This window comes from Equus asinus, chromosome 6 (assembly GCF_041296235.1).
Source record: "Equus asinus isolate D_3611 breed Donkey chromosome 6, EquAss-T2T_v2, whole genome shotgun sequence".
Classification (NCBI taxonomy): Eukaryota; Metazoa; Chordata; class Mammalia; order Perissodactyla; family Equidae; genus Equus; species Equus asinus.
Genome location: NC_091795.1, coordinates 44675531 through 44697725, shown reverse-complemented (window position 1 = coordinate 44697725; position 22195 = coordinate 44675531). Strand labels below are relative to the sequence as shown.

General features: G+C 46.0%; 1 protein-coding gene across 7 annotated transcripts in view; it reads left to right on the top strand.

Annotated features, from left to right (window-relative positions):
• The window catches only part of ARHGAP25 (Rho GTPase activating protein 25), an 85825-nt gene that overhangs the window by 54445 nt on the left and 9185 nt on the right, over positions 1-22195 (top strand). For 3 of the 7 annotated variants that reach the window (XM_014836741.3, XM_070512014.1, XM_070512016.1), the window contains exons 4-7: positions 401-517; positions 13794-14001; positions 18696-18828; positions 21589-21662. In XM_014836741.3, coding sequence (XP_014692227.2) covers positions 401-517; positions 13794-14001; positions 18696-18828; positions 21589-21662 — 532 coding nt within the window. Of the gene's footprint in view, positions 1-400; positions 518-6822; positions 7087-13793; positions 14002-18695; positions 18829-21588; positions 21663-22195 lie in introns of those variants that run through there. The other 4 variants (XM_014836743.3, XM_070512015.1, XM_070512017.1 and 1 more) reach the window with 2 other exon arrangements.

The following is a 22195-nucleotide window of genomic DNA, read 5'->3' as shown; positions in this document are numbered from 1 at the left end:
AGGAAAGTGTCTGTGATTGGCATGATGGACTGAAGTCTCAAACTTGTGTTCGCTGATCCTGTCTCCTCTAACACTGACACTGACACCACCCCTGGAACTTCCTCTTCCTTTTTGGTAGGAAATGGTTTCTGTCTTCCGTGGGAGCAGATCTCAGCCCAAGTCATCCCAGTTGTAAACCACTATGGTCAGTGGTTTATCTATAGAATTAGAGCTTTGGCAAAAACAATAGGAGTGCATAGATACTCAGTTCCACTGAGGATAAGTAGATTATGCTTTTGTGTTGTTTGACTGGTTGTTTAATTGAACCAAGGAAACAAATCAGGTTCAGCTTCCCGTCTCCTCCCCTTGCTCCAGCCCCTTGCCACTCTAAGACCTTCATTAGTGTTACTTCTTCCTCCAGCCTCATGGGACCAGTGTCGCACGGGACAGGACTCCTATGTCCTCATGGCCAGCTCCCAGGCGGAGATGGAGGAGTGGGTTAAATTCCTTAGGAGAGTCGCTGGCACACCCTCTGGAGGTAAGGACCTCAGCAGGCTTTCCTGGGCAGGTGTCTGTGACATCTCAGGGATGGGGAGGAGGTAGTTCCAGACATGATCTCTCCTTGAACAGTGTTCAAGGGAGACTACCAGAGGACAGCTCTGAGGCCATGCCCATTGCTAAGCCTCTAGCTTCCTTCCTTGAGTCATCTCAAAGAGTCACCTTCAGTTTAGTTGGAAGGACTGAAAGCCCTTTGCACTCATTGGCAAATGTGGGTGATGTTCTGAAGCAGTCCGTTCTCCTCTCTGGGCCGCAGTACTCTCACCTGTAAAATGAATGGGCTGCACCAGCTGACCCTAGTCCCTGGCAGTACTAACATTCTGCAGCAGCATGAGTCGGCCCGGTTATGGGGTTGTGGAACCTGAGAGCGTTGATAGCCAGAGCGATGCCAAAAGCTAAGTTAGGCTGAACAGCACAGGAAGGCAGAGCTGCCATCCAGAACTGGGTGGTCCGACTGGGGCGAGGTTCAGGAATAGCCTTGCAGGTACTCGGGATGAACACTTTTCTAGGTTCCATGACTCAAGTGTTTGAGCTCTCTGGGGCCTCCGGGGTTGTGTCCAGACTAGAGGAGGGCCGTGCCTGTGAAAAACTGATGTGAAAAAAAAATCTGAAATGAACAAACAGGTGAATCCAGTATGTGTTTTTTCCTTTCATAAAAATATGAAAGAACTGATATGGATGAGTTCTCAAGTGGCCATTTTCCTCCAACTTTTTAGGAACACGCTTATTTGTGTCAACTCCAGGATAACTGTATAATACGCAATTATTTGTTAACTGTGCTGCCGTTATTTTGGAAATCATTTGGGGGGTTTTACAGCTCAAATATTAAATATTCATTTGATTGCCTAACACTTTCAAGAATTATGAACACGATAGCAATTCTGTGGAAATTTGAAAAAATATGGGAAAATAATGACCTCCAAAAGCAGCGGAGATATTTTTGTTTTCCTTCCAGCTAATGTTTATATATACGTTCCTTTTTTTCTCAGGACAAGCATAGAATATATACAATTTAATACCTATCTTAATTGCTATATAATTTAATTGCTATGTGATCTTAATTGGTACATTTCAGGGATTATTTGGTTATAAGAAATAGAAACCGCATGCAATGATGTTAAACAACAAGGAGGGATTTCCTGGGTAGGTACAGTAGCTACCCAAAGAAACCTAGGGCAGAACCACCAAGAGAACTCAAGACATTAAGACCAAGATCTGGACCGTCAGCATTGAGCTTGTCCTGTTGGTTTCTCTGCGGCCACGCAGCTTCTCATTCCGTTTTTCTCTGCATGCCTGCCTGTTTTCGTGTAGTTATCAGCCCTCCAGTACTTAGACCTGTCCCAGATACTGCTGTGCCAGCCCCGGCTTTCCTGTATTTCTCCCTCAAGCACCAGCGGAGGCTGAGCTGAACCTCCACCGCCCGATTCCAAACTCCTGAGAATGAGGAGCCACCTGGCTCAGCTGGGCTCAGAAGTCCACCTGCGGCCCCAGGATCTGGGGTGGGGAGGCAGTCCTGTGGTCTGTGACCCTCCTAGTGGGGCTTCAAGAGAAGAAGTGACCTGGATGGAACATCCAAACTCAAGAATGAGGGCCACAGTCCTCCTGAACAGCTGTATCCTGTTACAAAAAGGAGTATCTCGGCTTCATTAACTGTTTCCCAATTCCTAAACACAGTTTTTTTATGATGCTAATCAGGCTGAGATGAGGTGTTTATTTATCACAGCTGTATTACATGCCGTTCCACCTGGATAATCTTCGCCTTCCCTTCCCTATTGCCCTGGATTAGGAGGTGGTGAGCCACATTGACATGTTCTGTTTCCCCAGTCCAGTGCTTTAGGCTGTCTGCCCTGACAAGGGTCATGGATATTGCCTTAATTAGGCACCTGCTCTGAGTCAGATGCCGTCGGTGCACTGTGACCAGCATCTGTGCCCCATGTGGTGCTTGGCTCAGCCTCGCCACGGTGAGCTGCTGCACTCAGGCATAGTCCACAAGGGGATTTCTCCCTCACCCCACCTCAAGGCCCCTACCCTGAGAAGCAAGTCAAGCATAAGTCCTGTGGTCAGGGGAAAGTCCAAGGCAGGAGAAAGAAGAACCCAGCACTATTTATTAACTCAAGGAACAGGTTCGGCTCTGATGTGGCATTTCAGTTGTTTGTAAAAAGCGTCTTATTGAACCAAAATCATAAATCTCGGGATAAGAAGGCATTTTAAGACAGCGATCGGAGAGTCTACTCTGAGGCCATGGGGCAGGACAGACATCTGTTCTTCCTGTTCGTGAGTCAGGAGACTTTGATTCTGAGGAAGTCAATGATTAGTCCAAGGGGCCCAGCTATCGAGGGGCCGGGCCGGGGCTCCTGCCTCTGTGGGCGGCTCTCTGTCACCGCACCATGATCCCACTTGGAAAGTGCCTCTCATAGAGTCTGCTAGATCAGCAGGGGAGGTCCCCACAAACAGTGTGACATCATTGAGATATGTTGCTGCTGCCTCTTCCCAGCCCTTTGTGAAAGTTTCTATGCTTTTCCCACCCAGAACCTACCTTTTCACTCCTTGCTCTTCCTCACACACCCTAGGCACATTCCTGCCTCAGGGCCCTTGCACTTACTGTTTCCTCTGCCTGCAACCCTCTTTCCCCTGGGGAGCTGCAAGGCTTGGTCCCTTGCTTTCTGCAGGCCTTTTCTCAAACATCACCTCAGTGAGCCTTCCCCTGATCGTCCCATTTAACGTTGAACTCCTTCCCCACCCAAACCCCCATCCCTCTTTCCTGACTCACTTTTTTCCTTAGCACTTACCTGCTTCTAACATGCTAAGTATTTTACTCATTTGTTCATCGTTGGTCTCGCCTCACTAGAATGAAAGCTTCAAACTACTTGGCAGGAAATTTTTTTTCTATTTTGTTCAGTGCTGTATCCCAGCATCTAAACAGTGCCTGACATCGTAGGTGCTCAATAAATATTTATTAAATGATTAGGAGAAGGAATGGCCTCCTCTCCCCATAGAAGTACTATGTTCTGCTCCCTCTAGGCTTTCCTCTTTGTTAAACGATGATCAGCTTATCTGAGAAATTATTTGGTAAATGGGTTGCTCCCTCTAGAATGATCTCCCTCCAAGCACATTAATGGTGAGCTTTGATGAAGCTCTTTATGGTTCATAGACCCCTTAGAGAATCTGACAAAAGCTATGGAAACTCTTCCCAGAAAAATGTTCAGATGAAACTATTTTGCATTCAACTGCAAAATATTTTCAGACCCCTGTAGTCCATCTGTACGCCCCAGATAATGAATCCCAACTTTAAGTTTTAGTAGTCACTCTAGCGACTATTTGGCAAAGCTAAGGCCTCTCTGCCTGCCCTAGTCCCGTTTCTGTCTCCTTTCTCCCTTGATGGGAGAGATGACCCACCTGGTCCCCATGGCACACCCGGCTTCTTCCCCTTGGCTGCTCCTGCCTCGTAGCTGGCTCTGAACATTCCTCTCTCCTTATCTGATTCTGGGACCAATTCCAATGTGTGTGTGTGTGTGTGAATTCTCAGAGATCAGCTGAGTGTCCTACAGTTTAACTCAACTCTGACACTCTCTACCCAGAGACAGCGTCAGATTCTACACCTTGAGGACTCGGTCCTACAAGACTGCCCTCAACCACACACACGCTTCAGAGGCCAGTCTCAAGTCCAGATCATCCATCGCCTGTGCTTCTAACCAACTGCCTAGAGATCGGAGATTCCAACTACCCCCTCCTTGGGTTTGAATAATTTGCTAGAATAATTTGCTCACAGAACTGAGGAAACCAGTTTACTTACTAGATTACTGGTTTATTACAAAAGGATCTAACTCAGGAGGAGCCAGATGGAAAAGATGCACGGGGCAAGGTATGGGGAAAGGGCATGGAGCTGCCATGCCCTCTCCGGGTGCATCGCCCTCCCCGGACTTCCGCATGCTCACCAACCCTGAAGCTCTCTAAACCCCGTCCTTTTGGGTTTCTATGGAGGCTCATCATGCAGATGATTGATTAAATCATTGGCCAGTGGTGATTGAACTCAGTTGCCAGCCCCTCTTGCCTCGCTGGAGGTTGGTGGGGGGCGGGGGGACACTGAAAGTTCCAACCCTCTAATCACGTTTGGGTCCACTGGTACCCAGCCCCCATCCTTAGGTGCTTTCCAAAAGTCACCTCTTTAACATAACAAAAGATACCTTTATCCCTCTCATCACAGGAAATTCCAAGAGTTTTAGGAGCTCCTTGCCAGGAAATGGGTGGAAGACCAAATATATATTTCTTGTTGTAAATCACAGTATCACACCTTGGAGAGCCATACCTTGGTACATCTCACTGTTCCAGCCTTTTCCTTCCTAGCCAGCCAGTTTATTTTTTTTTCTACTACCCTCTCCTAAGGGCCGGGCTGGAAAGGTTAGATTAACTTCTCCCCAGAAGGTCTGGATGCAATCCCAGGTTTTCCCAATTTAAGTGGGAGAAAGGGAAGAGAGGTGATCACATCTCAACTTCTGGTGACTTGTTCCCAGGCTCACAGCTGCCCATTTTCTCCAAACCACCCTTCTTTTTAGTAAGAGGGCTCTGCCTTCCCTGGAGCACCACATTGAAACCTGGTCTCTTTTGCATGCGTAGGGAGCAGACAGTCCACATTGCAAATTGTTATTCAGTCAGGCCCTGCCTTGCTTTCTTCTCCTGGAGGCTGGCCATCTGAAGTTTTTCTCAGGCCATAGGCACTCCACTACATTGTGCATAGCTCTGCTTGGCCCAACCAGAGTGTGAGGTCCTGGGGCAGGTCCCGTGTTTTAAGCACCTTTGTGTGTTTGCCAACACTAGGCATAGAGTATATAAATATTGAATTGTTATATGCCTTGGGTTTCTTTTCTTCCTCTCATTTCTTAAGTTCTCTGCATCCTTCGGAGCATGATTTCACAATCCACAGCACGGGTTAGCCTGTGGGAGTGTGCTGTCTCTGTGATTCATTGTTGTTCCATGTGTGCTGGCTCTTTCTCTCTAGCTAAACTAGACATTAAGAGGATTGATTTTTACTTATTTCCACTAATTCCCTCATCCTTCCTTCCCCCAGATCCTAACACCAGACAGATACTTATTTATTCATTTACCCAATAAGTATTTCTTGAGCATGTGCCAAGCACTGTGCTAGGACTGAGGGTACAATAGTGAGAAAGGAGACAGAGAAGAGAAAAAAAACAAGAGACAAAGTCCTTTCTCTCAAGGAGCTCACAGTCTAGTAGAAGACACAAAAATTAATTTAAAAAATCCCAAGGAGAACCATAAAATTGCAACTGTGAAAAGTACCGTGATGAAAAAAACACATGATGCCATGTGAGAAAAACAAATCTTTGTCAAGAAATTCAGGGAAGACTTCCCTGAATTAATGATGATTAAGCTTATATCAAAAGGGGCAGTAGAATGGAACTAGGCAGAGAGGGAAAAGAGGAACAGTGTCTCAGTCAGAGGAGTAGCATGTGCACAGATCCTGCGACAGAAAGGAGAAGAGGCTCTGCAGTGAGAGGAAGGTGACAACAGTGGAGTCAGCCTTGTTAAAGATGGCAGTCTTCATGCTAAGGTGGCTTGAACGAGGGTGGTGGTGGTGGAGGTAGAAAGAGGTGAACAGGATTGCCCAACATTTTGGAGGTAACAATGCCAGGACGTGGGAGGGAATTTGATATGGAAGGAGAATGTGGTGTCAAAGATGAGTCCTTGATTCCTGGCCTGTGAATGAATGGAGGGATGGACACTTGGTTGGCAGCATCACATTGCCCAGAGTCCTTCCTGGCAATCTTTCCCTGCTCCTGACTATCCTCTCGTGATGCTGAGTCCATTTCAAGTCTCCTGGGTATGTCCGCTAGGGTTGCCGCACTATTTGCTAAATCTCAACGGGAGAGGGAAATCATCTCAGTTTACCCAACAACTCCAAGATCATTCTCTCTGAGGGCTTCACTGAGCCACGTGCAACTCTGAAAGCATTTCCAGGGGATGGTGGGCTGGCCTCATCAGCGCTAAGTGAAGTCCTGTGTTCTTGCCAGAGGCTTTGATATATGGAGCAATGCTGGTAAGGGCTTGTGTGTGGGATTGTTTTTTTTTTTTTTTAATCCACCTCCATGGTATCCTTTGAATGGCAGTTGACAATTAGCCGCTAAGTAAAAGGAGGCACTTATTTTTATTGCGGGCCCTGACAGCTTTATGTTCACTCTTTGAAAGCCAAGAGTCATGTGTATAAAGGTGAACTGGGAGGGGAAGTGGTGTGGGAAGGAGGAAGGGAGGGCTGGGGCAGGTGCCGACAGATCCCATGGTTTCTGTGCCGGAGTCGGAACCTGAGCAGTATTTACAAACATGTGCTGATCTGGAAGCGAGAGAGGATGGTTCTTCCAGCTTGGGGAGGAGGAAAGGCCTGAGGCTGGCCCAGCAGAGGCTGAGATTCCGTGGCTCCCGCCATGCCTCGTATTCCCAGGATGCCGCAGTGGGAGCTGGGCTGTGGCTTTCCTGCCCTGGCACTGCTCTTTTGCTGGAATTTCAGGAGGAAAACCCCCAAGCTCCAAAAGAAAGGTATTTCTTCCTTAATTTGTGATTCAATTCTTCCACTAAAAGACACTTTACCCAGCTCTTCTCCCCTCTCCTGTCAGGGATGGGGACATTCCTGGAAACCAGCCCCTGGGAAGCAGGTACCAGTGCTTGGCTGATGGGGCCAGTGGGAAGGAGGGAACAGAAGGGTAGGGCGAACCCTTCTGGTGACCTGGGCTGGACTGGAGATGTGGTAGGGAGGGATTAGGGGCTGTTAATCTGAACCCAGGAGTGTTTGAGTGATGATGAAGGAGGGAAGAGGATAGAAAGGAGGTAACAGCTAATCTTTCCATTGTCACTTCTCCAAACCAACCCGGTGTCCTGGAGTTTTCTAGCAAATTTGGAGAGGGGACTTGAGAAGCAAAGGGTGGTAGATGGCCTGTGAGCAGAGACCGCTTACCCTCTCCCCTTAAGACTTGATGATGTCTGAAATTTTGCCTAGATAATTTTATTCCACTGACTTTAAACAAAAGAGATTAAAGCACTGAATTTAGAATCATGGGCAAATATGACCTTGGAAAAATTCCTAATCTGAGTCTCAGTTTTCTCATCTGTAAAATGGAACAATAATATCAACTTTGTAGGGTTTCTTATGAGGATTAAACGAGAGCACGTGTGAAAGCTTCTAGGGCAGTTCCGTCATAAAATTGATTAAATTTATAAATAATTATAATATTACATAGTATAATTAATTAATTAAGATTTGTGCCTGTTAATATGGAAAAGCGTCTGCTAATGGTGGCTGGTACAAAGTGATGGGCAGTTCTGAGTGAATGAGTGGCTGGGGAGGGTAGAAAGAGCAGTAAGGCACTGGTTCCCTGAAGGAGGGGGTGCACCGAGGAGGGCATGGCACAGCGGGGAGCCTGGGTTTTGCCCTTTAGTGTTGTTGGGTGGACAATGGTCTTTGAGTACATCCCACCTACTCTCTGCTCTCCTCCTCCTTCCTTGGCCCCTTCCCTAGTTTTCTTGGGATTTCTCGGTTCACCTATATCCCCGTAACTAGGCTATTTCATGTCCACCGAGGATCAATGGGTGGTGATCAGGACCCAGAAGTCAGAGGTAGGTATAACTCAGGATTGGCTCTCTGGAGTTCCAGGGATGTTTTAGATTCTAAACTCCTCATATGTGATTTGAGATGAAGAGTGGCAAAGCCTGACCTAGACAAACTAAAGAAAACCAGGATGTTCTTTCTTTCATGTGAGAGGGGACTCTGTTGGTCCTCATATCTCTAGAGCATGCAGTGGTGATTTCTTGTTGGAGGAAATAGCTTTGACTGATTTCTAGGCTGGAGATGTAAAGTTCGGAGTCTTCATCATGTGGGTGACGTTTGATGCCACGAAATTATGAAGTTCATGCGGATGAGCAAAGGAAGGCCAGGGACACTCCAAAATTTAGAGAATGGGGAAAAAAGAGGAATCGTCAGAGGAGGCTGAGAAGGAATGGCCCATGAGCTAAATGGAGAACTAAGAGAGAGTACTGAAAGCCATCTGAAAAAATGTCTCAAGAAGGAGGGTGTGATTTGCTGTGTCACATGTTGCTGACAGAGCAGTTAAGAAGAAGGCTGAGAATTTGACCCCTGGAGTTTAAAAATGTAAAGGCCATTGATCTCCTTGACAAGTGCAAGTTTGGAGAAGTGCTGATCAGAGTGCATTCGAGAGAGAAGGGGCGAGACAGGGAGGAAGGGGAAACAGCAAGTAGTCACAGCCCTTTGAGGACTGGTCCAACATGTGCCAGGCTCTGTGCCAGGAAATAAAAATAGATGGTGAGCCAGACAGGCTGTCTGCCTTTGAGGAGCCCACAGTCCAGTGGACGAGAGAGATGTTTAAATAAATCATCATAAAACTACAGGAGAAGTGATAGAATAGAGGTGTATCTGGGGAGCTCTGTGAGCGCTGAGGAGGGAGTGGCCAGTTGCCTCTGAGAAGACATCTGAACTCATGCTTGCCAGAAGATCAAGTTTCCAGGTGGGGAGAAGGAGGAAGGGCATTGGCTCCAGAGTTTTCAAGAGCAAAGACCATTTTTCATTTTTTCTATCATAATCTCCAGCTCCTAAAGAGGCTGGCCCACAGCAGATGCTCAGTCAATATTTGCTGAACGATTTTGTGAATTCTAGTGGAAAGAATTTGTAAGAAACAGAGTTGCAAAGAAAATTACAATAATTTTGACAATGGCAGTGTGGATAGAAGAGAGAGATGGCTTAAGGCATATTTAGAATGTACTGAACTGTTTGGAGGGAAACAGGGGTGTTGCAGATAGTTCTTTTGCTAATTGGGTTAGCTGAGTGCAGGTAACTTGTGTTAATGGATTTGTATTCTCAGTGCCTGGTGCTTGGTTGATGGAATGCTATTGCCTGCAAGCAAGGCTACAGGAGAAGCAGTGATTTGGGAGTGTTGAGGCGAGATGAAAGTGAGACTGGAGGACACTCTGAGAGAACTGCCATTCAGTGTTGCACTTATGGGAAGAGAGGGGGCAGGGGAAGAGAGAAGTGGAAATGGAGACGATAGAGATATATAGAGAGACCTAGACTAGGTATGCAGATTTGTAAGTTATCAGTTTGTAGATAATATCCAAATGTATGGAATCATATGACCTTTCCCAAGGAGAATGTTTAGAGTGAGAAGACATCTGAGTTGGAATGACAGACATGACACACTAAAGGAACAGATGGAGGAAGGGGACGGCAAAGGAGCCAGCAGGGAAATGGGAATAGAATGAAAGTGGATGGTTTTTTAGCCATGTAGGGAGAAAGTCTTGAGGAGAAAGGAGAATCAACACCATCAGAGTCTTCAGAGAAGACCAGTAGAATGTGGAATGAACACAGGCCAGATTTGGCCATTAGGAAGGCACTAGAAAACTTCGTGAGCAGGTTGGATGGACAGTTGCAGGCAGATGAACCAGAGAGAGATGGGTTGAGAGGTTGAGAAGTGAATAATAAGGGAAGAAGTAGAAGCTGTGAGGGTGGACAACTTCCCAGAAGTAGACGTGTGTTTCTATGAGTGTATTGGTAAAGAGAAGAAAGGCAAGTATCGGTCATTTGCATGAGAGCTGGGATGGGAGATTATTCTCTAATAAATTGGCAAAGACTTAGACTCATGTGGGCTCCTTCAATTGAAAGAGAAAAATTTAAGATACCAAAGAGAAGGAGTGAAGTCCTGGAAAAGATGGAAGGGGTGGAACCCACATTCAAGAAAGCAGAATCTCAGAGGAAACCTCTGAGAGAGGACGGGCAGACAGACAGAGGAGGAAAGATACGAAAGGCAGGGACTGGAGATGAAGGGGTTCACTTATGATGTCTTCCATTTGGGGAGATAAGGGAAAGAGGAGACAAGGTCACTTGCTCAGAGGAGAGGGAATGGGTCCTGACCTCAAGAGGCATCGTGAAGATTTGGAACCAAGGTCTTACAGAGATTGGAAATAGAAATTCCCGTGATATGGTATGCTGTGTTCCCTGGAAGCTCTCAGTGGCCATATGAAGGCATGGAGAGGGCATCGGGAATCGGCAGGTTGGAGACGCTGGAGGGAAAAGGAGTGTTGGGAAATGAGTCTACTGGTGAGAGTGACATTGAAATGACTGACTGTGGGGTGTGGAGGGATAGAGGATGAACACAGGACAAGTCTGATAGACTTTGATGAGGAGAAAAGTTAGAGGACTGGCTACACAAGGGGGTGTAAGAAGGAGCTTGATTCCAGATCACCTGCAAAGTGGAGCATCGGCCTCAGGACCTCAGACATGGAGCTCACATTTGACAGCTCTGACACCTCTGTGCACATCTTTCCATAGTCTTTGGGATATCTTTCCCTATCTGAGTCCACTGGGCCCCTTGAGCCCAAGTTTCGACTGCTTTGAAACACACTTGCTTCTCCCTTTGAGGTGCCCCTACCTGGACCCCTCAAAGGGATTTACAAATGCCATGTGGTCTGTGTTTTAAGTCAGATGGTTTCAATCGTTTTCTTCCAATTTGGTGAAAATGTCTATCCAGCTCTTTTCACAGACAAAGAGGAACCTAATTCTACATAGTTATTGATATTCTCTAATTGTTTTTATTTTACATGTGGTCATTTCATTTTCATAACTCAATGGTACGTTAATTGAAAACAAGAATGTCTCACATGCCCTTGCTTGCATAGCCCATTCCACGTGGCCTGCTGCTGGCATATGGCAGGGCACTCAATAATTCTTAGCATGTAGCTGAACTTGTTTACTGAGGAGATCCTTACTAGTGTTTAAAGAAATGTCAAAATTACCATTAATCATGGAGAGAATTTGCTTAAAGATGAAATGATTCATTAAGTAATTCAGTAGATCTGATTGACTGTCTTCCTTGTGCCAGGCCCCATGCTAAATACTGGGGATGAGAAAAGACCCTGCCCATTTTCCCAGCATCAGGGAACTTATAGTTGTGCAGAGGACACAGGTACATACAGATAATTGCAGCCCACTGTGGAAAGGCCTTGGGTTATTCAAGAAGGGATATGAGTACACAGAGTAAAGATGGCGTGTCTCAGGCTGGGGTCAGGAAAGGCTTGGGCAGAGTTGATGATATTTGAGTTGGGCCAAGAAAGACAAGTAGAATTCCGGCAGACAGGGAAGGGAGAGATGAACAGACTGGGCAAGAAGAAGAGACTGTCCAAGGGTGTGAGGACTGGAGGGTGCTGTGGGCTTTGGGAACATCAGGCTGAGGTGCCTTTGGGAGTGTGACAAGAAGTCAGGCCAGAAAGGCAGGTGGGGCCAGGCCCAATGCCAATATAAGGAGTGCCAGCCCAAGTTTTCAAACTTTAGCCCAGAAAGACTTAACCAGCCAAAGTCTCACTGGAATGCTGTAAATAAAACAGACAACAGCCCAGCAGATCTGGTTGGGAATAGAGGGTGCAGAGGCCCACCTGCTCAGCTCCTTCTAGATCTGATGCCCTCTCCTTTCAGCACCTGACATGATGAGGGAGGGGCCTCAGAGGAACCCTTGGGATTTTGAGGGGTGATTTGAAAAACACTGCTGTGGCAATTGGGGAAGAAGTGGATGACTATTAAAAACAGGGGAGATGTGCTCAGCTAGATCAGTGGTGTAGAAAGGTAAGAAGCAGGAGAGGTTTGAACATGTTAGAAGAGACCACAGCAGTCGTAGATGAGAGAGGAGTCCAGCCTGTCTGAGGGCAGAATGGAGGAGTGGAGAGGACGCATTGCATTCAAGAGCTCACCACGTTAATGTGGAATCTGCATTAATTAGAGACTGGATATAGGCGACCAACCAGAGAGAGAGAATCGTGGGAAGACCAAAGGACTTTGGGAACCAGTGTCCCAGGGATTGAAGTGGTCGGTGTGGCAGAGCCCTACTTACGACAGAGGGAAAATCAGGCAGGACGGAGCTGAAGCCGTGACCTGTCTTTTGAACCTGCAGGAAATGAAGGGCATGGGGGCAAGTGGGAGAACAGGTAGCCAGCGATTGGCCTGATTTGTAAACTAACCTTGCTCTACCACTTGGGTGGGGAAATTAGAGGGCCAAGTGCTGACAGGGCTGGGGTGGAGCTGGTCCACACATGCTTTGCTGGAGGCAGTATAATTTGGAAAAATATTTTTGGAAAGCAATTTGCATACCATCAAGTCGTAAAAATGTTCAAACCACTTGACCTGGTAATTCTACATGTGGAAATTTGCCCTAAGGAAATAGTTCAAAAGAACGAAAAGCCTATGTTCATCCATCCAAATGTTAATTAATTAATTAAGCAATTAATTAGAAATTACACATTGCACCACATAATTCCAAGAGCTCTGCTAGGTGAATGAACATGTTCTCTGTGGCAATGTTGATCATAGTAAAACATAGTAAGCAACGTAAATAATTAAAACTGCCTCAGTGGTTTAATACAGTGAGAGACCCATGTGAATGTGATAGACATTCAGGCTTTAATGCGATATGACATAAGCAGAATTCAAAATGGCCTGCTTGCTGCTGTGGTTAAGAGCACATTCTCTTGAGTTTACTGCCTGGACTTGAACTCTGACTGTACCAGGCCCTGCCACTGACCTTGGCAAGTTCATCAGTGCCTCTAGGGCTCAGTGTTTTTAGTATTAAAGTGGGTATAATGATACTACCACTTCATGGGGTTGCTGTCTAGATTAGATGAAAAAAGGTGTGCAAGGGCTTAGCACAATTTCTAGCACACAACACATACTCAGTAAAAACTAGTTATTTTATTTTATTTTTTTTTTGAGGAAGATTAGCCCTGAGCGAACTACTGCCAATCCTCTTCTTTTTGCTGAGGAAGACTGGCCTTGAGCTAACATCCATGCCCATCTTCCTCTACTTTTTATGTGGGATGCCTACCACAGCATGGCTTTTGCCAAGCGGTGCCATGTCTGCACCTGGGATCCAGACCGGAGGACCCCGGGCCACCGAGAAGCAGGAACGTGTGAAATTAACTGCTGTGCCACTGGGCCGGCCCCACAAGTTATTTTAAATACGTAAAAATGTGGGTCAGTGGAAAAAGGCTGACAGAGACTGCTCCAAATTTGTAGCCCCAGGAAATATTATGGGTGATTGTCTACTATATTTCGTTTAATATCATTTGTTTAGTACCTAAAAGCTTTGAGGCTGTAAGCAACATAGAAAATCCAGATATAGGCAAAGTGCCCTGGCCTATCAGTTCATCCAGCGGAAGCCATGGTGATGGGCAGGTCCTGGTTTTTCTCTTCCCAGCCGTGTTTGGTCAGCGCTTGGATGAGACCGTGGCTTATGAGCAGAAATTTGGCCCCCACCTGGTGCCCATCCTGGTGGAGAAGTGTGCAGAATTCATCCTGGAGCATGGCCTGAATGAAGAGGGCATCTTCCGCCTGCCCGGGCAGGACAACCTGGTGAAGCAGCTGAGAGATGCTTTTGACGCCGGGGAGCGGCCCTCCTTTGACAGGTATGCCGTCCTCACCTCACCCTCTCCTCTGTCTTGCTCGAGTGAGAAGACCTCTCTATTCCAGTTGAGCAATGGGACTTGCACAGACACTTCCAAGAGCCCTAGCTTGCAACAGAAGGAGCCTTTTGTTGTGCTCATAATCAGAATTTGGGAGCCTGGAGCACAGTTAGGAGAGTATGCTGATCATTTATGTGATAGATGATGTGAACTAGAACTAGAGCCTTGCTGGACAGTCAAGAGATGTTTAAGATATTGGGGTGGGAAAAACGCAGAGTAGTGGAGAAAGATGGGCCCTAACTCCAGGTCCACCCTTCTGAGCAGATGAGAAATGCTGGCTGTAGAACAGACTCGGTGTGGTGGAGAACGCACCATATCTATATCCAAGGGCTCCAATGGTCTTCCTCAGCTTTCCAGAAACGGCCAGAACCAGGACTTCCTGTTAGTTTGGGAGGTCACAGTACTGTGCATTGCTGAACTTAGCCCTGAGCCCTTTTGGAGGGAGTACATACTGACACTTTGGTAGCCTGGCGTTCTCCCAAGTCTCCTGTGTGGAGGTTGCAGGGCCTGTTTGGGGCATATCAGGTATAGTGACATTTCTGCCCACCATCCCCCTCCCACCCCACCTCCTCCAGTCACCCAGCCGAGGTTTTCTTCTCTGCCATGCCCAGCTGGTACAACCCCCACCCTGACATTGTACATGCTCTGCTATTGTGCAATGTTCGCCCTGGATGCCTGCATGCGCTTGTTCTCTTGGCAAGAAGGAGACATTATTCTTTCCAAATAAGCAGCCCATAGACCAAGGTTTAGTAAGACAGGCCTGAACTCTGTCCAGTTTCCAAAGGCTGAAATTCCCCAAGAGTTTATTGAGGACCCAGGAGTAGAGCTGATCCTGGGAAAGTCATGACCAGCTAAGTGTCATCTGTGTGGACAGTCTAACTGCTCCCTATCCCTCACCTCCCACTCCAGTCACCAGCGCTGTCCATTCTCTCTCCGAAGTATTTCTGAGACCCATCTGTTTCTTTCCATTCTCACAGCCACTGTCTTAGTTTGGCCCACCATATGTCTGTCGTTGCTGCCCTTGGAATGTACTAGGTTAATTTACCAAGGGTGCTGTATTTTAACAGGAAAGCAAGGGTGGAGTTGTTACTAGAACTGTAGCAGGGTATGCCATCAAATTTAAGGACCTTTCAGCAGTAGTGTAAATTGCTCTTAATTATCAGGCGTCTGTTCAATCAAGCATACCACCTTTATATTCTGTTTTCTTTTTATGTTTTTAATTAGCTTTGAGTTGATCAAAAGATACAGGTGGGTGGTTGCTAAAGCACTGGGAACAGTCAGCCAGGAGGGATAGAGGTGATGGTGGCGTGTCTGCCAAATACCCACCCTAGACTTGAGCTTCTGCACCTATCAAGTCAGCCTGGGGAGCGGAGTCGGCGTCTGGTTCCTGTGAGGTACTTGGGGCTGGAAGGAGGAAAGTTACCACACGTTGTCATGACGTCTCCACCCCCAGAACTGAGGGCTAGAGTTTACACATCCAGAAATAGGAAGGGCCACCTGGGGCTCTTCAGGGTCCTCCCAGGGTGACTCTTGGGTCCACTTGAGCCTGCTGGGTACTCATCTGGACCCTTTACATCGATCATACGCTTGGTTCCATCATGAGATCCCCTAAATTGCCTCGCTAGAGTAGAGAAGAACAAAGGAGCTCTTATTTGGTAGATTTGAGTGCAGGTGTATCTGCTTCTCATTAAACATGAATAAGAATTAAAAAATCTCCTTGTGGAGTTTCCACTGGGCTGGATACTCCTTGGCTCCAAAACTGATACACTTCCAATACCTACACTTCTGTGAGAAACACATACAGGCAGGCCGCACTGTAAGATGGGTGCTACCAGGGGAGGGTGGGCAGAGTCGGCCAAGGGGCCTGGGCTGATCTCTGGTGGATCAAGTGGTGAACTCAGAGGCCTCCCGGCTCCTGACTTGCTCTTAGTCCTTGATTTAAAAAAATCATTTAAAGATGTTGGAGGAAAAGCAAACCCAGGAAAATCATGCTGGAAATTTAGGCTATAACCATGGCATCTGGGTCAGCCCTGTTATAATGAGGGCACAGATATTAAACCAAAAATTTACAGAAATGCCTGTATAATTCCCATTGTGTTAAGTGCTAAAAAGGAAAACTAGATGGTACCATGAGAACTTAGGATGGGGGGCTTTTGATATGGTCTGGTGGATTTAGGGAGGTCTCCAAGAAAAGGACATTTAAGCTGAGACACAATAAACAAGCATGAGGGTTAGCCAGTCCAAGCAGCATTATCTTCCCCTGGTAAAATGGATTGGGAAGCTTGCTGTGGGTTTCACTGTTCTAAAAGATGGTTTCTATAGCCAACTGTGTTCTTTGACTATAGCTTTGAAGTGTGTATACTGTATCTGTGGTTATAACACCTTTGTCTTTTCTAATGTTGGATATTTTTGCTGTCTTCGTTTTTCCTGGTTAAACTATCCAGTAGTTTGTCTTTTTTATTGTTGTTTCTCTTCAAAAGATTCCATGTTTTGAGGTATCGTCTATACTGTTGTTCTCATTTCAGATTTTTTGGGTTTTGCCTTCATTCTGTGGGTGTGTTTTGAGTGTTGAGGGCTGTGCCAGGCAATGGACCGTACATTGGATAATGGAACCCTGGAGGCAGGAGGCCGGATGGGAGGCTGGGGCAGAATTCCTGGCAAAAGACGCCACCCTCCTGAAATAGGGCAGTGAAAGGAGGGGAGGAGCATTGAGGGGTTCACTGACATTTGGGTAGTAGAATTGAGGGGGATTGGGAGACTAATTGGATGTGAGGTGAAAGAGAGCCCCCCATCAAACCAGAGAGCCTGGATTCTGAAGCTTGTTGTGTATTTTCACAGGGTGTGTTTTTAGGCAGTGACTCAGCAGGGAAAGGCTTTTCCAGAATCCATGTATAAAGTGAAGGTTCCCACCCTGGATTTCCTGAGGGCAGCCGTGGAGCCTAGACAGGGCCGTGTGCCAGCTCGAGGTCTCCTTTGAGGTAGAGAGTTCACAGGCTGCAGAAGGGGAGCCTTTTCACAAGACAGCTCCAACCACTGGGTGTTGAAAACAAAAAATAAAAATTGTCATCAAATGCCAAGACCGAGTTTTACCGTCAAGTCCTGGTGTTCTTGTTTCTGCTGCCTCAAATGCCTCTCTTCTCCTCCTCCGGCTCGAATGCACCCCTCCCGTCCCTCCTCCAGGGGGCATTTCCACCCAGCCAATTCTAAATTCCCCATCGCTGAAACTGAGGAGACACTCAGATTGTCTGAACTTCTTACTACATCACAGCTTTTCGAAATACTGCCAGGACTGCCTCTTAATACCAGTTTTTCTTGACATGAAATAAATAAAGATTTCTTCACTAATGAGCTTCAAGTGCATGGTAGATTCAGACATTTTCCCTTATAGAATTGCAGAATAAATGCAATAGTTCTATAAACCAGGGGTCAGCCGACTTTTCTTAAAGGGCCACATACAAAATATTTAGGTTTTGCGGGTCAGATCGTTTCTGCCGCAGCTACTCAACTGTGGTCTTAGAACATGAAATCTGCCAAAGACAATACAAAAACGAACAAGCATGGCTGTGTTCCTGTATCACTTTATTTATGGAGGCTGAAATTCGAATTTCGTATCATTTTCACATGCCGTGAAATGTTCTTCCTTTCAGTTTTTTTTCCCAACTGTTTGGAAATATAAAATCCATTCTTAGCTCACAGGCTGTACAAATACAGGTAATGGGCCAGATTTGTCCCCTGGCCAGGGTATGCTGACCCCTCTGCTGTAAACCAGAGAGGCTGGGCTGAAATGCCAGTGCCTCTTCCAGCAAAATCAGGCAATCGCAGGACTGTTTTCTCAGTCCCTGCAGCAGGGCCTCCTCTCCACCCTCCGGGCTGACACGTACGCTGCCTGCACCATGCTGGAACTCCTCGTCATTCTTCCGATCCTGTCTGATGAGTCTCCTGTGGCTCCCCGACTCTGCATTGGGTGTCCCTTTCCCACATTTCCACATGGTCCCAGGTCCTGGACAGCCCCCATCATCACACTAACCATGCAGTCTCGTAATGACTTGGTAATGTTTGACTCTGCGCAGCTCTGTGGCTCAGTGAGGCCAGGTGTCCTGTGTGTTGTTCGGGTTCACTGCTGAAATCCCAGTGCCTGACATAGTATCTTGCACCTGATAGGTTCTCTCAATGCTTATTGATTGAATGAATGATTGATTACACAAATATACAGATGAATCTCAGAACTACTTTAAACTCTCTGAGGGATTAAAGAGATCAATAAACCATAGATATCAAGGAGTTATCACATGAAAAATTAGAGACTAAGTAAAGAATGCTAAATTATGAGGTGCTAAGTGACTTGGAGAAAGAATAAAGCCAGGAAGATGAAAATAGTTTCCACTTTAGAAAAAGTAGCCCTTGAACTTATCTTTCAGACAGTTAGGTGGAAGAGATAAAGGAAAAAATGTTGAGCATTATTAATCCAGAAGGGGGATTAGCAAAAACATTTTGGTTGGATACATCTTTATTGGACTCAACTCCTCTGTAAAAAACTCCCCTTTGGAACCTGGGATTCTATTCAGTGGATCACCAGGGGGGAAGTGCGGAGAGTTCTGGAGTTTCACTTTCAAAAAGCATTGCTTATTTTCTTCCAGAGATACAGATGTGCACACAGTGGCCTCCCTGTTAAAGCTCTACCTCCGAGACCTCCCAGAGCCAGTGGTTCCCTGGAGCCAGTATGAGGGGTTCTTGCTTTGTGGGCAGCTCATGAATGCAGATGAGACAAAGGTTTGTATCTCATTAGGGGTAGTTGTCCTGCTTCAGAAGAAAGTAATTGTTACTGAACACTATTCTGGGAGGCAGGCAACAGTGGATCAGGGGGCTCCCTACCTTTTCGTGAGGTACTTCATCACCCTGGAACTTCCTCAGCAACGAAAGGCAAAGGAAGCCAAGTATGGTGATAGTCTTCGTGGGATCTAACGATCCCTAATAAAGAATTGGACTATAATCAGATACCCCCAAGTCACCTTAAAATTAGTAAGAGAAGGAGGATGCTTCTCAGAAGGGTTTCAAGCAACGTGACCTTGCCGAGACTCACTGGGACACAAGGACAGGCTGACCAACCTTGAGGACAGGTGAGATGTTAGAATGTTCTGGCTCTGTGATGACCATGAGTGTCAGGTATGGGCATAAAAGGAATGCATGTGCCAGGGAGAGGAAGGACAGGGAGATTTTCTTTGTTCCTTTCAGCTGCAGCTGCCTGTAGGGTCTGTAGTCACTGTCTGCGGCATCAAGCTTGTTAGAGTGCACGAGTTCACCGGCAGGATTTTTGATCGTATATAAATTGTTTCCTGAAAGGCCTTATAGTCAACAGTCACCCCACTGGAGTTGTGTTAATTAAACAAACTAACCAACTAACAAAAGAAACCAATAAAACCCAACTAGCAACAATAAAGCCTTCATGGTTTTCAACCAAAATTTGCAAAACCAAATGGCCCATGAATGCATTTATGTTACGCTGCTAACACAGGGGGCTAACTGCCCACTTTTGGGAGGTTAGTTTTTAGCACTACTATGTTAAAAGCTCTCTCTGGCAAAGTGATGCACAGACAAACCTGCAATAAAGACCTGGATTTAACTTTGATTTTGCCATGAGGCAAATCATGCCTCTTCCATGAGACTTAGCTTATTTACTTAGTCCAATAGAATTTTCTACAAGATAGAACTGTTATATAGCTTCACCTTTCAATATGATAACCACAAGCCACACATGGCCATTGGGTGCTTGAAATGTGGCTGGTGCAAGAGAGGAGCAAAATTCCTAATTTAATTTATTTTAATTTAACTTAAATTTAAATAATTTCGTGTGGCAAGTAGCTATTGCATTGGACGGCACCAACTTAGCCAAACTTCGTAATAGCATCTGCTCTACTCAGATTTGTTTTGAGGACCAAGGGACATGGTACAAGTAAGTGACATTTTAAAATTATTGGTTTAAGGGGAGATTTATTCTCTATTGTACTTTAAAATTTTTTATATAGTATACTCTCAGAAAACTATGTATATATATTTTTAAAAATCAGTGGCTAGCACCCTAGCCCTGGAAGAAAGCGCAGCCGTGGGAACTTCTGTCCTGACTAAGAGGGAGGACCTCACGAATTAAGTGGATCCTGACCCAAGAAAAGAGGCGACTTTCTATTTCAACATTAGGAAAGAAGAGAATGATAATGTTGTAGCCAACACGCTGTAGTGATTGTAGCTGTTTTCCAACACAAAAACTAGATCTGATTTAGAATATTTTGTGCATGATTTATGAGTTTTTTTGTGAAGGGGAGAAGAGGTTATAGAAAGCCTTAATTTATACAGCCATATCAGCTCCCCTTTGTGAAAGGAATAATATTTTATGGAATAAGGTTTAAAAGTGGGCTAAAAAGATCAGTGTTTCAGCTGGCATCTCAGCCCACAGCTCCAGGGTGAGGAAAGGAGGCGCATAGATGTAGTTCTGACAATGAGACTGCCACCCCTGACTTCCCTGCTCTGGACCAGTTTCTCCCGACTTTTCTCAATCTCAGCATATCTGAGAGTTTCTATCTACGGTAACGCACATCTAGACAGGGCAGAGGGACCGCAGCCTCCCTCATGGGTGAAAATGTGGCAGAGGCAGTAGCCGAGAGGGCTGAGTCTATACCAACCTTTGCAAAGAATTCACTTAACTAAACTGAAGAGGAGGAAAACTCAGTATGAAGCGGGTCCTCTGGATACACAGGGTCTGCACCAAGTCACAGCATGCCGCCTGACAGGCCATAGGGCACATTTTCTCCAGGAGATGCTCAGGTTGAGGAGAGCCTGCGTGCCTCACGGGAACTGGTGCACTTTACAATTGTGATGTTACAGACGGTGACTACAGACGGTGACTACAGACCCTACAGGCAGCTGCAGGTGAAAAGAACAAAGAAATGCTTCCTGTCCTTCTTCTCCTTGGCACACGCATCCCTTGTATGACAGTCTCTGACACTTATGGGTCATCACAGAGCTAGAACTTTCAGACCTCTCACCTGCCCTTTAGATCGATCAGCCTGTCCTTGTGTCCCAGTGGGTCTCAGCAAGGCCATATTGCTTGAAACCCTTCTCAGAAGCATCCTCCTTCTCTCAGAACTTTTAAAGTGACCTGGGAGTTTTTGCTTAGGGTCCACTTCTTTATTGGAGTGTTACATCTGAAGCATTCATTAAGTAAACAATTATCGTGAATATGAGTCGTCAATAGTCCTGGCTTAGAGTAGCTCCCAAGTCGGGGAAGGGGGCATCATTATAGACAAATTAAAAAAACACACTATACAAAAAACTGTGAGCCTCTCTCCATTATTTTTATTGCAATTTTCTGTAAATTTGTAGTTATTTCAAAATAAAAAGTTTTTAAAAATCCCACAAAACAATGGGAACAGGAGTGACTGCCAAATTGTTGCGTCTGCACAGAAACACCATTATGTTCCAGGGGCTCTGCTGGCAAGTGAGCAGGCTCGTTTACTGGTGTTAAAAATCTCTTCCCAGGCTCAGCAGGAGTTGATGAAGCAGCTCTCCATCCTTCCTCGAGACAACTACAGCCTCCTGAGCTACATCTGCAGGTGAGGGTCCCCGGGATCAGCTCCACAGTTTTCGGGCACCTCAGAAAGAAGCTCATGGTTAGAGGAGGAGAGCGTCTCTGGGACCTCAGAGATGCTGATTCAGATCTTTGGAAGGTCAACTCTATTCGCATAGCACTGAGGTAGTTTCCTGTGTCCACAGGATAATTTAAAGGATCCCCTGAAAATCTGATCAGCACAAAAAATGAACCAGTTTCCTCCTTCAGGCCTGCCGTAGTGCCACCCAGAGTCCTGGGACATGCAGCAGAGCCCAGAATCCTTACAATGTTTCTAGAATCATTTCTCATCTTCCTGATTCTGGGCTGTAGCTTAGCATCCCAGAGACATTCATTCTGGGCCACTGTTTTTATTTCCTTTTCTGAGGACATACTGTGTGCCATCTCTGTGGCAATATGTAGTGTATGGATTGACCCAGACCTGGCTGAGTTGGGAGGCTGGAGCTCCATGTCAGACACAGCTGAAAGTTATCTTTATTTTTTAAAAAATAATTTGCTGTAGTTTCCAAATTATAAAAA